The 14030-nt window shown below is 58.0% G+C and overlaps 2 protein-coding genes across 2 annotated transcripts in view; both read left to right on the forward strand.

The window, feature by feature from the left end:
* CFAP77 (cilia and flagella associated protein 77) overlaps positions 1–2106 on the forward strand; it is a 57975-nt gene extending 55869 nt beyond the window's left edge. Inside the window, exon 6 of the mRNA XM_039720216.1 lies at positions 1915–2106. Coding sequence (XP_039576150.1) covers positions 1915–1983 — 69 coding nt within the window. The 3' untranslated portion in view covers positions 1984–2106. The remainder of the gene's footprint in view (positions 1–1914) is intronic.
* Positions 2107–7363: 5257 nt separating this feature from the next.
* Positions 7364–12920, forward strand: BARHL1 (BarH like homeobox 1). The gene is made up of 3 exons (XM_039720215.1): positions 7364–7861; positions 10909–11131; positions 12626–12920. The coding sequence occupies exons 1-3, from the start codon at positions 7411–7413 to the stop codon at positions 12918–12920; spliced, it is 969 nt and encodes a 322-aa protein (XP_039576149.1). The 5' UTR covers positions 7364–7410.
* Positions 12921–14030: the final 1110 nt, after the last annotated feature.

Raw genomic sequence — 14030 nt, forward strand, 5'->3', positions numbered from 1 at the left:
TGATGTGCCCTCCAATTTAACACATTATTATAACTGTGAAACTCTAAAGATAATACCCTCCAAATACAGATTGAAGTTTTAGGAGTGGTAATTATTTTTTTGCCCCTCTAATTCTGTGAAGCTAACACTGACATTACAACGTCCCAGCTGCAAGGGTCCTGCAGGTTTTCATTTGTCAATAATAAATGAAATGAACAGCAGCAAACATTGCTCCTCTGCAGCAGCTGGAGCCCATAGCAGCTCCATCATCCTGCAAGGAAAACCTTTCAGCTTTTTCCTACAAGCCATATTCCTGTCCTGCTGCAGCTCCAAACAAAACCCTGGCATTAACAACCCATAACTGCAGCAGAGTAATGGCAAAGATCATCAGCTGTCTCTAGAGGAGGTACCTTTGGGTTCATCATTTAAAATATGAATTAGAAGAATCAGAGATGAGGATTCATCACTGGCATTGACTGCTCAACACCAGTCTCTGTCATAAAAGACCTTTGACCCAAGGACACCCTTATCTGGACTCTAATGACTGGGAGGGTTTCTCATTTTTTAAAGCAGCACTTGGCCCTGTCCTACACCTGGTGCTCCCCACTCACTCATGCTGAGGGCAGGAGCTGGCACCCCTCACAACTTCCTCAAGGCTCTGCTCACTTTAATTACTGCCAGTTGTGGCTCGGTGGGACATTTCTCACCCAGGAGCTTTGCACTGAGATTGGAGTGAACAAACTGCTCTTTCCTCTCCTATGGCATCACCCCATCCCAGGCAGAAATGTCCCTGTGGCCAGCACTGGTGGATGAGGGAGCCTGACATTCACGAGAAGCAGCTCAGCTGTCCCTACCTGCAAGCACTGGATTTTTCTAAAAATCCCAGCTGCAAAGGAAAAACTGCTTCATCTTTAGTGGCAGGTTGGAGTTGGAACAAGCAGGGATTGTCCCTGCCAGCTCTCTGGGGTTACCCACCTCCTGCAGCAGCCCCTGCTTCTGCCTTCCCCACCTCTCCCTCCCCAAGAGGGGTTATGTCACTGCTGCTATTTGTGAAAGAAAGCAAAAACATCCAGAAACAGCTGTCTGAAGTTAGGCACTCAAATGCATATTTAAGTACCTGAACGCCTTCCTCCAGAGAGGGGGAATAGCTAAATACGCTTTGTTTGTCTTGATTAATGAGATCACTAGCAAGCTTTTCAGGGCAAAGACTGCTCTGTATTTTTACATATGCAAAACCTGCCATGCAGCCAGCCTGAGCAGGGTGGGTGGGGGAAGTGGGAGGCAGCTCAGCACAGGCAGATGTGTGGCACAGGGAATTGTGCTGGGGGCCCCCCCAGTCCCAGTCACTGCTCCTCCCGTGCAGGTTTGCTGCACACAGCTGTGTGTGAGCCCCACTGCTCACCCCAAAGGGCCCTGGCACCTTTCTACCCCCAGATTGCTTCCCTTTCGTTTACTGTCATGGGCATTTTTTCACCCTGGCCTCACTCAAAGGTGATTCCTGGGGAGCTGCTGCTTTTTTGTTTTTAGGGCAGGTCATGTAAGAGTCCCTGACCTCATCAGGGACTTCTCTGGGAGCTCTGAGCCCATCCTGGCCCTTCAGTGAAGAACCCAAGTCTAATTTTGTAGAAAACAACTCATATTTACTTCAGGGCCCACCTTAGGGCATGGCACCCTTTGAAAATGTCAGACAACAAACACACCATAATAAAACTACAGGGCCTTGATGCTAGAGCAGGATAAGAATGTCCTGAAGTCAATCAGGAAGCTACTCCTCATTTTAAGCAGGTTAAGTGTTTAACTTCAGCTGGAGACAAGTCTCCCAGTCAGGCAAAAGCTCTTGTGCAATCTGCAGTCTCCTCCCTGTCTGTGCTTCAACCTATTTTCTGTGGCTGCTCCTGGCTGTAACCACTCCTCTCTCTGCTCCTTTCCTCATAGGCTGAGCCTCGTCTCAGGACTTTTCCAGACCCTGAATCCCGTCAAAAGGCTCTCAGTGCCTCCCACTGAGGAGTGCCTGTGAGCTGTCCCTTTCCCCAGAGGGCCCCCACAGCAAGGATGGTGCTAGGCACAGCCCTTGGACCCTGGCATTCCACATGCAATAGACTCTCAGGTTTTACAGAGTTATGCTAATGCAAATATAGCCAAATAAATCATAAATATAAGAGGAACAGTTCTGTCTCAGCCTGGTCATTGCTTTGTGTCAGGTGCACAGCACAATCCTGGTGATACTCAGGAGCAGGGCAGTGCTCACACCAGCACAGCCCCACAGTGAGGCAGGACAGGCTCCTTCCCTGCTGGTTCTGGACAAATAGATTGGATACAGCCACATCCTGGCTGATATCAAATCTGTAATCTCTCATCAGGCCTCATTTCTTTGCCAGAACAGCTTCCCATCAGTGCCTGATTCAGCAAAGCCTTTGCCTGTGTGAAGGAATTCAAACACCTGCTTCGAGTGCTCTGCCAAACTGGGCCTCACCACAGGCACTGCCTCTGCTTTTTGGTGGCTCCAGCCAGCTCCACACCCCCTCCAGCAGCTGCTGGTGCCTGCAGGCCCCGAGGGCTGAGCCTGTCCAAGCACTCACTGAACAAACTCAAACTCTACCAACACCAACTCAACCCACAGGCTCAGTCAGGAGCCAACACATTTGGAATGCATCTCCTCCCAACAGAGCATTTCACTTCAAACACCACTTGGTTAAAAGTGCCATTATTTAAACTGTAGGTCTCCATTATTACTAAAGGAATAATTGGCATCTCTTACACAGTCTGCTTCTCACATCTACCATGACAGCTCAGAGTTACAAGGTTTTTAAGCCAAATTATCTCCCAATTTTCATATTCTCTCTCCCACTGGCACTTGGAGAGCTCAGGTGTGCTCACCCCAGAGCTCTGGGAGCTGGATCTGCTGTGCTGGGCAGCCCCAACTGCATCCTGAGCTCAGGTGGATGTGCCAGCATGATTTTGCCCCCCACGCCTTGGCACTGGGGTTAGCCCAGCTACCAGCAGCCAGAGGACATTAAAAACCCACACTGAGCTCAGGGCTCACTGCCCCTCAGATTTCCAGCCAAACCCCAAAAATAAAAGCCCTTTATAACATTACACTGCATTGCTCAAGACGAAACAACAAAGTAAATTGTAAAGGCAGCTTTATTTTACCCCTCAGGACAAGGAAGGCTCCCCAGGAGCTGCTCCAGCATTTCCCACACCCCTCCCTAGGGCAGCTTGTACCTCAGCCTGCCCTTTTGTAAGGAAGGAGCTGTAACAAACTCCACCCTGCCCACACCTGGGCTGAGGGAGGAACAAAATCACCTGCTCCGAACTGAGAAAACCCTGGTACATGTGTTCCCCTTTTTAGTACAGGCCTCTAAATAAAACCCATCTGAAATAGTGAGGGGGATAACAGCAGGGCTTGCCAAGCTGGCAGAGGTGGATTATAACCAGAGACCCTCCCCACCTCCCCAGGGAGGGAGGAAGCTGGGCCTTAAGTGACTTGTCTTGCTAAAAATGACACTGTTTATGAGAGCGTGAGAAGCCCAGGCACGAGGTTTGTCCTTCTGCCTGCTGTGAGCCACATCCAGCTCCCAGCCCAGCCACAGCATCCCTGTCCCCCTGCAGCAGCCACCAAGGTGCCCGGGGTGTGCTCAGGGAAGGAAGCACCTCCAGAGAGTCCTGCCGGGCTGGGAAGGGCTGACACAGAACGGTGTGAACCAAACCCCTGCAGAGCTGCTGCTCGGGACAGGCGCAGGAAACCAGCAAAGAAACCAGAAACCCGAAAATCATCCGACAAATAAACAAAGTGCGTTCAGGAGACCCCTCTCAGTGCGGCTCAGAGCCGACAGATCTGACCACGAAACGCTGGGCAAGGTCGTGTCCTAACTGTCCGTGGTGTCACAGCTCGGATGGGCAGAGCCTGCCCCGGCACCCCCCGGCCCGAGCCCGCCCCGTCCGAGCCCTGAGCCCGCGTGTCCCGGCCCCGCGCCGCCCCCGCTCCTTGTCCTGCAGTGACACCCACCGGTAACGGGCTTCCACCGCCGCTGCAGCTCCTCCCCGGCCGCCTGTGCCCCCCTTGCTGCCGCCCGTCCCCTCCCCGAGCCCCCCTCCCTCTCCTGCCGGTGCGTTCGGTTACCGGAGCATCCGAGCATCCCTCGCTGCTCCCGCTGGGCACGGCGCCCCGAGCGCCCCGCCGCCCTTCAGGAGGGCTCCTCCCTCAGCCAGACCCTTCCAGGACAGCGGGCTGTGCAGATATTTCTGGGTTAACCCTTGCTCAGGCACCGTCGGAGCTCAGCAGCCCCTGGCGCGGCTGTGGAGGTGTCCCGGGAACACCGGGGTCAGGCCTGTCCCTTGGCCCCGGAGCCAAACCTGCGCTGGTGACAGGAACCAGGAGAGCCCAGCACCCGGCAGGGTGGGAACAGCAGCTCCCAAAGCTGCCACGATCCTAAATCCACGCTGGATTGTGACTGAGGCTTGTGAGGAGGTGACTGTGAATGCAGTTGGCATCAGGGGTCTCCTCTTGGCTGATTGTTTGTGGACAGGAACAGTCTGGAAATCGGGGTTTAAGGGCAGGCACACAGAGGGAAGGAGTATGCACTGCTCCGTGGTCTGTGCACAGGATTTCCTCTCTTTGCTGGGAGCCACAGAAAAATCCTTGGAGCCCCACCTGTCCAGGGTCTGGTGATGGAGGAGGGACACCACACATGGGCAGAACGGGGCACATTTCTGCCTTGGGGAGTCTGAAACAGCTTAATAAAACAATAGCATTAATAGCATAATAGTAATACTAATTTTAGTGTCATTAGAACAGGAGTAGCAGTGCATCTGTAGCTGCTGGGAGCCCCAGGTGTGGCCTAGGAGTGACATCTGTGTCCCCAGGGCCTTGGCTGGGAATGGCACCTGCTCTGGGAGAAGGGCTGTACCCCATAATCAAATACTCCCACAAACTTTGTGCATCATGGTGTCATCTGGGGACTTCCTTGTGGTTCTTTGAAAGCAGGTGCTTTATTCAAGCCTCACCAGCCCTGTCCCTGCATGGCTGATCCAAATCCTGATCCTAATCCCACTCCCAGCCCTGCTGCCTTTCCCGGTCCCGTTCCTGGTCCCAAATAAAACCTCAGCGCTGGTCCTGATCCCAGTGCAAATTTCCAACCCAAATGTGGTCGAACAGGGAGGCTCCCAGAGCCCAAGAACCAACACAAGCCCTGCCAGGAGCTGCCAAACCCCATCGGGGTCTCAGCATCATTTCTTACCAGCACCACTTCCTGCACTCCCCGGTCCAAAGGGACACCTGGCCCAGTCCCGTGGATGGGGACACTGCAGAACTGACCTGGCCCCCATCCCCATCCCCATCCCGGCTCTGTGCTGGGAGACAGACAGGGCACAGCAGCAGCAGGAGCCCCTGAGCAGGGGCAGGGAGGCTGAGCAGCCCTCAGCACGAGGTGCGGGCAGCCTGGGGCCGGGGCTGATGATGCTGATTTTGTTCCTGGGCTTGTCCTCCTCTAAAGTTCTTTTGTTCCGCTGCCCCGACCGCAGCCGGCCCCGAGCTGCAGGGCCGAGGGCAGGAGGTGCCGGGGGCCCTGCCTGCGCCGCTGCCCGACAGCTGGCAGCCGGGCTGCCCCCGGGGGGCTCTCCCCTCCTTGGTCGCCTCCAAGCTGCCGGCCAAGGGCGGCTTTGGAAGAGGGACAAGATGCAGCTGACTGGCCGGGAAGGTGGGGAGCAGAAGAAATCGAGTGTTTGAGAAATAACCAGCGACATCGCTTTAAAGTGACGCAGCTTCACGCGCCCGGGTGTGGACATTTTCCTATCGCCGCGGAGAAGGCTCTATCCACGGGAAAAAAAACCCTAAATAAACCCTCGAGGAGACAGCAGCCAGTGTGACCGCCAGGAAGGTGGGAATCCTGCGTGAGCCTCTCCGACCTGGGAGAACAACAACAGCAAACCCCCGACGGGGCGGGAGGGAGGAAAGTTGGTGTCCCCGGCAGGACGGAGCAGGACGGGGCAGCCCTGCCTGAGGCCATTGGTGTTTTATTTAAAATGCGATAGACGGCAGAAAAACCCCGCTCGGAGCGCTGTCCGTGCCCAGTTGTACCGCGGCTGGGCGCTGGCAGAGCCGCTCCAGCAGCGCTGGGCGGGGGTCGCGGTGCCCGGCGGCCCCCGGACCTCTCTGCTCGGCCACAACCGATTTGCAGGGCATGCAACGAAATTTCGCAGCTCCGAGGCTCATTTCAGGCTCAGAGCAGCCGCCTCAGTGCTGGGGGTTTGGGAGGTTTCGGTGCTTTTTCGTTCCCGTTTTTTTTTTTTTCTTTAATTTTTTTTTCTGAATTTTTTGTTTTTAATTTTAACGCCCAGCAAAACTTTCCCAGCTCGGGAGGGACCGGCAGCTCAGCTAATTGCGGGGGGAAGCGCTCAGAAAGCAGTAACCCCTCGATAACCCACCCAACGCACACCCCCCCTCCCTCCGCGGCTAATCATCCCATTAAGAGCCCCATCAGCGGGATAATGACAGCAAAAGAGGGCGGAAACCGCCCGGAAAGCGCGGGGATCCGGACCGCAATTAATTCCCGTTAATCAAGCCCCGAGGTGTCGCCTGTTGGGGAGTGCCATCCCCCAAAACGCCGGGCGGCCAATGGGCGCGTTCACACGGCTGGGTGGGGGGCGCGGGGGTCCCCCAGCCGGAGCTGCCCAAGTTCAGGGTTTTTCTCCCCATTTCCCCCGTTCCCCCCCGGGGAGGGCGCGGCTCTCCCGCCGCTCTCCGAGGTGCTGAAGGCACCGGAGCGGCTCCGGCGCTGTCCGAGGTGCTGCGGGCTCCGGAGTGACTCCGCTTTCCCCCCGGGCTGTGTCCGAGGGGCTGGCGGGGAAGGGCCCGGCGACTGGCCACCCCCTCCGCCCTCCCCTCGCCCTTCCCCATTGATTTCTGGATCATTAAGTGGTTAAGGCGCTGCGAAGCCTTCACTATCGATCGCTGCCTCCCCACCTCCGGCTGGGAGCCCCCGGGCTGCCCCCCAGCCCCGCGCCGCCGCCGCTCCGGGCACGGGTGGGGTGGCCGGGACCCCGGGTGAGGCTGGGGTCCGTCCCCCCTCACCCCACCCCCTTCGCGGCCAAAGTTTGACTCTGCCTCCCTCTCCCCCCCTCTCCTGTCTGTCTGTGAGTGCAGCTGGGCGCGATGCTGAAGACGGAGCAGCCCTGGATCTAACGCGCGGCGCCTCGGAGAGCCCTGCAGCAATTGTTGCCCGGATCCCAGACTGAACTTTGCTCCTTTTTTTTTTCTTTTTACCTCGTTTTTAATTTTTTTTTTTCATTTTTAATTTTTTTGTTTTGTTTTGTTATCTTTTGTTTTTTTTGTTTTTCCCTCCTGTTATCGTTAATTATCATTACCAACCCGCTTCCGCCGCGCCCTCCCCTCGCCAATGCCCGTGTGAGCGCCGGCACCTCGCGGGGGCCATGGAGGGCTCCACCGGCTTCGGGATCGACTCCATCCTCTCCCACCGAGCCGGCAGCCCGGCCGTGCCCAAGGGGGACCCGCTGGTGGGGGACGGGCGGTCCCCGCTGGAGCTGAGCCCCCGCTCGGAGGGCAGCAGCGGGTGCCCCTCGCCCCGCTCCCCGGGCCGCGAGTGCCTGGAGGCGGCGGCGCCGCGGCCGGGCCTGGATGCGCATCTCCAGCCGGGACAGGTCTCGGCTCCCTCGCAGTCCCGGACCGTCACCTCCTCCTTCCTCATCAGAGACATCCTGGCCGACTGCAAGCCCCTGGCAGCCTGCGCGCCCTACTCCAGCACCAATGGACCTCACGGCGGGCAGGAGCCGGCGGGCAGGATCCCCACCAAGCCCGGCGAGGATTTTAGGGAGAAAATGGAAAAAAACACCAGCAGCTCCTCCTCGGACTCGGAGTACAAAGGTAAGGGCGGCTCGGCGCGCTGGGCTGTGCGGCGGCCCGGGAGCCTCCCGGAGCTCTGGGGTCTCGCTGCTCGCTCAGGGCGGGTCACGGCACCGGCGGCCCCCGGAATGACCGAGGGGTCGGCACCGGCTTGGGGAAACTTGGGGGTTCGGGGCTCGGTGGAAGGGGCTGGGGCAACGGGCGCATCACGAAACGCGCCCGGGGAACGCTCCGGGGCCGCCTCCCGCCGCCAGGATCCGGCTCTGCCGTTCCACCCGCCGGGAAAGGAGCAGCCGAGACGGATTTCTGCCTGAGGAAAAGAAAAAAAAAAGAAAAAAAGAAAAAAAGAAAAAGAAAAACCAAAACAAACAAACCAAACCAGAACCGTAATAAAATAATCGCGTAATTGCCAGGGATTTCCTCTGCTCCGGCGAGAAACGAGCAAGCCGGTCGGCGGGGTTGGATTCGATTGTTGTTATTTGGGTTATTATTTTGGAAATCGTTCAAAAGCGAGCAGTGCAGACGGGGAGCCCCGGGCCGCATCCACAGCGCCGGCGGGGCGTGGGGGGATGCGGGGGATGCTCGGGATGCTCAGCCCGGGCCGGGGGCTTCGGCCTCCCGGGCCCCCGCGGCCCTTCCCGGCCTCCCCCCGCGGCAGCCGGGGCAGGGAGAGGCACAGGAACAGCACGGGGGGATTCGGGGTCAGAGCTCGCCCCTCGGAGCAGTTTATCCCACCCTCGTCACCTCTGCAGAAACTTTTCTCCGGGAAAACTGTCCGCCGGCTGTTGGCGAGGGAAAGGAGAGGGAATCCATCCAGCTGGGCGGAGAACAGGCAGGTGATGGCACCTTGAGGGGCCGCTGAATTTGGGGAGATTGGCAGGAAAAAAGGGGGACAGGCTGAGCCCCGTCCCGGCTACAAATGCACCCTGGGCTCGCCCGGAGCCGCTGGGCTGAAATCTGATTCATGGGGGAAAAAATATTCACCCAATTTAGCCTCAAAGGCGGCGGCAGGCTCTGGACATGCAGAGCGGGATCCATTCAGGCTCTGGACATGCAGAGCGGGATCCATTCAGGCTCTGGACATCACGGGGCGATTTCCACTCCTAACGAAGGATGGATCCCGGGCTCGGGGCCGGTTCTGGAAGTGCCCCGGGGGGAAGCATCGTCCCCCAGCTCTTTGCAGGGCCGGCAGTGCCGCGATCCCTCCTTGGCTGTTTGTTCTCACCCGGCCCGAATTCCTGCAGCTCTTCTCCCCCTGCCCCAAATCGCGAAAGAAGCGAGGGGAGAGAAGAAAATCGGGTTCTCTGCATCCCCTGAGCCGGCCGAGCCCTGCTTTGGGTTGGGGTCGTTTTCCGGAGCCCCTCGGCTCCTTTCCCGTCCCTGCGGCGGGACAGCCACGGCCGCGCTGGAAATGCCGTTTAAATGGGGGTAAAAATCCTTTAAATTGCGGGGGAAACACCGCTTAAATGGGGCGCAAAAAAACCCCACTGCTTAAATGAAAGGGGGAAAAGATTAAGCGGAGGGAAAAAGAAGAAAAAAAGACCAAAACCAGTTTAAATGGGGAGGAAACCACAGTTTAAATGAGGGTAAAACCCCGCATCAGTGGCGGAGTGAAGATCCCGCTCCCAGAGCGATCCTTTTTGGGCGCTTTGGAATCAGCCTTTCCCGGGGCAAAACGCCCCAAATTTACTCCGCAGAGGGGCTGCGAAGCTCGGCCTAACCCCCAGCGGCCAAAGTGCCGGAAACCCCTAAAATACATATTTTTATATGTATATATTTAATTTTTTTAAGCTAGGGGTAGCCAGGGGCCGGTCCGGACCGAGCAGAGAAGCCGTGGCCGCCGTTCCTGCGGCTCCTTGGCGGGCAGGAACTTTTTTAGGAGCCGAGGATCATCCCAGGGGCCGGGGGGGATTTTCCTCCTCGGGATGCGAGAGGCCAGACCCGCGAAAAAGTCCTACAAACTTTGGGGCCGTTCCCGGGAGAGAGCGGGGCCGATCCCCTGCCCAAGGATCATCCCCGGCTCCTTCTGCCCGCTCGGCCAGAGCCAGGGTTTCTGGTTGAAGGGTTTCACTCCCCGGTGGCTCAATTAACCGGATTATTGTCTTCCTACAGAGAGAAATCAGCTCGCGTTCGGCTCCAGCCTTGTCCCTGCTCACCCCCGCCACCAGCAAATTTAACATAAAACCCTGTAAAAAAAAACAAAATCACGAACCCAAACGCCGCCGATTTGTATAAATCGAACCTATTTGCTCCATGATCTCCTCCAGGAGGGTGGAGAAGGCGAGCACAAGCAGGAATTTATTTTCCCCCTTTTATTTTTGTTGCCGCTCCGTAATTTTCCCATCACCTTCCAACATTTTGCGGCGTAAATTCCCGCATCGTTCCGACCGCGCTAACGAACCGCCACCCAGCCCTCTCGTTCGGCCTTTTTTAAAGATAAATAACAGCCCGGGCAGGGGTTTGTGAGCTCCTTTCCGCAGTTTTTCGTTGTGCGCCCTGGAGAAGGGAGGTTTGCTGCGTGCCCCGGCAGCATCCCCGGGAGGACGGAGGATTCTCCGCGGAGGGGAGAGGCAGCACGGCAACATTCCCCTGCAAAAAATGTGGGCTCGCAATTTTCGGGTTTGGTTGGTTTGTTTTGGTTAAAAAAAAAAAAAAAAAAAAAAAAGAGAGAGAGAGAAGAGAGAGAGAAAGGTAGATAGAAAAAAAAAAGGAAATTAAAAAAAATCCAAGCACCGAGAAAGCTTTTGAGTTTGGGGGAATACGCCCAGAGGAAGGTCCTGCCCCGAGAGAAATGAGGGGTGAGGGGGATCGGGGCGTCTGGGCAGGAGGGCGGCGGGGTCGGGCCGGGGCTTCTCTCGGCACAGTCCAGCGTTGCTGCTCCCATCCCAGACCCTCGGGACGGGGAAAAGCCGGGCCCGGCTCGGGGAGTCCCCGAATTCCCCCTGGTAGTCGGGGTTAAAATTTACGGGGGTGCAGAGCGAATGTGCCGTGAGCCGAGCCCTGCACTGGGTCACCCTCTCTGCTGATGGTGATTCCCTTCCTGCCCTGACTTGGCCTCTTTTCCTCAGTGAAAGAAGAAGGGGACCGAGAGATCTCCAGCTCCCGGGACAGTCCCCCGGTGCGGCTGAAAAAGCCGCGCAAAGCCCGCACCGCCTTCACCGACCATCAGCTGGCCCAGCTGGAGCGCAGCTTCGAGAGGCAAAAATACCTGAGCGTGCAGGACAGGATGGAGCTGGCCGCCTCCCTCAACCTCACCGACACGCAGGTGAAAACGTGGTACCAGAACAGAAGGTAAAAATGCACCGCTCCCTCCTGCCCACAGCGCCGGGATCCCGCCCTGCTCCCCTCCCCGGCCGCGCACCCCAAACCCGGCAGGGCTTTTGCACCCCACAGCCGGGACAGGGGCGATGTGCGGCCCGTCCCCGCCTCTCCCGGGGCTTTTCACCCCAAAATCGAGGGGAGAAAAGCGATGCCGAGGCAGGGCGGGTGCGGGGCAATCCGTGCCCCCAGCCCCGGGGAGGCAGGAGCGGGCTTGCTGCTAAACACAACAGCATAACACATCGGCCCATTAATAATAGATACCAATTACTGCTTTGGGCATCAATAATTAACACCCTTTACAGTAATTACACAATTATTATTATGATGAATAATTTACTGGTGGAAATAGGTTTAGCGCTTCAGCGACAAATCTGTAAAAGGGCTGGCGACGCGGTGGCTTCGGTGGGTTTGTCCCGACAGCGCCAGCCCCGAGCTCTGCCACCGCCACCAAACGAGGAGCAGCCCCCGCCCTGTCCCCTCGCTCCTTCCAGGGTTTTACCCTCCCTCTCCATCGTTTGCAGTCCCGCTTCTCCACCTGCAAAGATCTCCCCATGTCGGGGAAGTTTAGGGGCGGCGGGGGAGGCTGTGATCATCCCTCCTCTCCCCAAATCCCTCCTGCAAGGACAGAGCCGAAACTTCCAGCACTTCCCAGCCAGCCCGGCCCGGGGCGGCGTGATCCTGGGGCCGGGCTCCTCCACGAGATCCGGAACGCACACATGAATATATAGATATATATATTTTTTAAACTACATTTATATATATATATATTTATATATATACATGCGTATACCGATATATACGCATATAAAAATACACACTTACGTATATACATATATACATATGTATGTGTATTTAGACACAGATATAGATGATATAGATAGATAGATATAGACATAGATGATATAGATATGCCGCAAACGAATTCCCCGGGCCCCTGCCCCACGGCTGTCCCTCCGCGGGACTCCCGCAGCCTCCCGAGCCCGGCCCCGGCAGCCCCGGCCCGGGGAGAGGGTCCCGGAGCATCCCCGCTCAGCCCACGGATCCCCCGTGTCACCCTCGGCTCGTGTGACAATCTGGGATTTACACGCCCAGGAAGGGCCGGAATTTCTGTCGCGATTTTCATCGCCGGGATCCTCATCCCGCCGTTGGGTCCCAGCCGGGCTGTGGCTCCGGCGCTCCCGGGAAAGCTCCGTGGGAGCTCAAGCCGGGCTGCCGCGGCGGGACCGCCAGGGCGATGAGCTCCCTGCCCCCATTAAGGGGGTCTGCATCCCATCCCGTTAAATCTCATCCCGTTAAATCCCATCCCATCCCTGCCCCACAGGAGAGGCCGGCCCCGGGAGCGGGGATGCTCAATGAGAGCAGAGCCCGGGGAAAGGGGTGTGCAAAGGGTAAAAAGAGCCCGGGAGCGGCTTTGGGATCATTCTCCTCCTCTCCTTGACCCCTTCTCTCGCCTCGCCCCTCCAGGACCAAGTGGAAAAGGCAGACGGCGGTGGGCCTGGAGCTGCTGGCCGAGGCTGGCAACTATTCAGCCCTGCAGAGGATGTTCCCCTCGCCCTACTTCTACCCGCAGAGTTTGGTCTCCAACCTGGACCCCGGCGCCGCCCTCTACCTGTACCGCGGACCCAGCGCGCCGCCCCCCGCCCTCCAGAGACCCTTGGTGCCCCGCATCCTCATCCACGGACTGCAGGGCGGCAGCGAGCCCCCGCCGCCCCTGCCCCCGCTGCCCGGCGTCCTGCCCCGGGCAGCGCAGCCCCGGTGAGCCCCGGGGAGCCCGGGCAGCCCCGCCGGGCCGGGGGGCTGGAGGGGGCCACCCCACCCCTCTGGGGCCGCGAGCAAGAGACAGACTGCCGCTCATCCCCAAATATATATGTGTATATATATATATAAAATTATAAATGAAACCACCCCCTTCCTTTTTTAAAATAATATATAAAGAATGCAAGAATCAAAGGACAGGCTTGGCGGGACGGAGCGGGCAGAGCTGCCCCTCACCACCTTCACCCCCTTGTGCCCCCGACGGGCAGCGGGGCCGCTGTGTCCCCTCCTCGGCGTGGGATGGGGTCGGATGCTCCGGGGGGCTTCGCCTCTCCGCCCCCGCCCCAGGAATAATCGGGGGAGCCGAGCCACACCTGGGCGGCTCGGGGAGACCCCTCCCCGCTTTCTCCGGCTCCCCGAGCCTGGGGCAGCGGTCCCGCCGCCGGGAGGGACCGAGGGGTGGCCCGGGCCGGTGGCCCCAGCGAGACTTTGGGACGTCCGTAACTTAAACTTAAAAAAAAAAAAAAAAGAAAAAAAAAGAAAAAAGAAAGAAAATCAGGTGGGCTTTGTTGTAAATACGGTGCAAAATGTATATGAATTATTTATTTGTGAACCCTGAGGGCGTATTTGTGTAAGTGATTCTTGTCAGTCTGTATCCCGGGGCCGGCCCGGCCGGGCTGGGGGCGCGGGGTTGGGAGGGGGGGGGCTCGGGGCGCCGCGGCCGCTCCCGCTCCCCCTCTTTTTTTTTTTTAAATGTGGAAATAAAACTTCTTTACAAACACACGGGTCTCGCCTCCGCCGGCCCCTTCTTCCCCTCCCGCTTGTTTGCTCTGGCAGAACGGCGCCGACGAGGGAAAGGGAAAAGCAAAGAGGAGTGTTTTCCCACCTCCCATCGCTCGGAGCCCCCCACTCCCCGGGGCTCGGTGTCCCCCCGGGGCTCGCTGTCCCGTTAGAGCTCGGTGTCCCCCGGAGTTCGGTGTCCCTTTGGAGCTCGGTGTCCCCGTTAGAGCTCGGTGTCCCTTTGGAGCTCGGTGTCCCGTTAGAGCTCGGTGTCCCCCCGGGGCTCGGTTCCAGTGCCGGCATGCGGGACCGGCCACGGGAGCGGCGGAGGAAC

Source organism: Passer montanus, unplaced genomic scaffold (assembly GCF_014805655.1).
Source record: "Passer montanus isolate IOZ18808 unplaced genomic scaffold, ASM1480565v1 scaffold43, whole genome shotgun sequence".
NCBI classification, from domain to species: domain Eukaryota; kingdom Metazoa; phylum Chordata; class Aves; order Passeriformes; family Passeridae; genus Passer; species Passer montanus.

Bases quoted from the DNA above. Each gene is read 5' to 3' on its own strand.
- BARHL1 (XM_039720215.1), top strand. From the start codon at position 7,411: ATGGAGGGCTCCACCGGCTTCGGGATCGACTCCATCCTCTCCCACCGA. The intron at 7,862-10,908 runs GTAAGGGCGGCT...TCTTTTCCTCAG, and splicing joins CTCGGACTCGGAGTACAAAG to TGAAAGAAGAAGGGGACCGA. The intron at 11,132-12,625 runs GTAAAAATGCAC...TCGCCCCTCCAG, and splicing joins ACGTGGTACCAGAACAGAAG to GACCAAGTGGAAAAGGCAGA.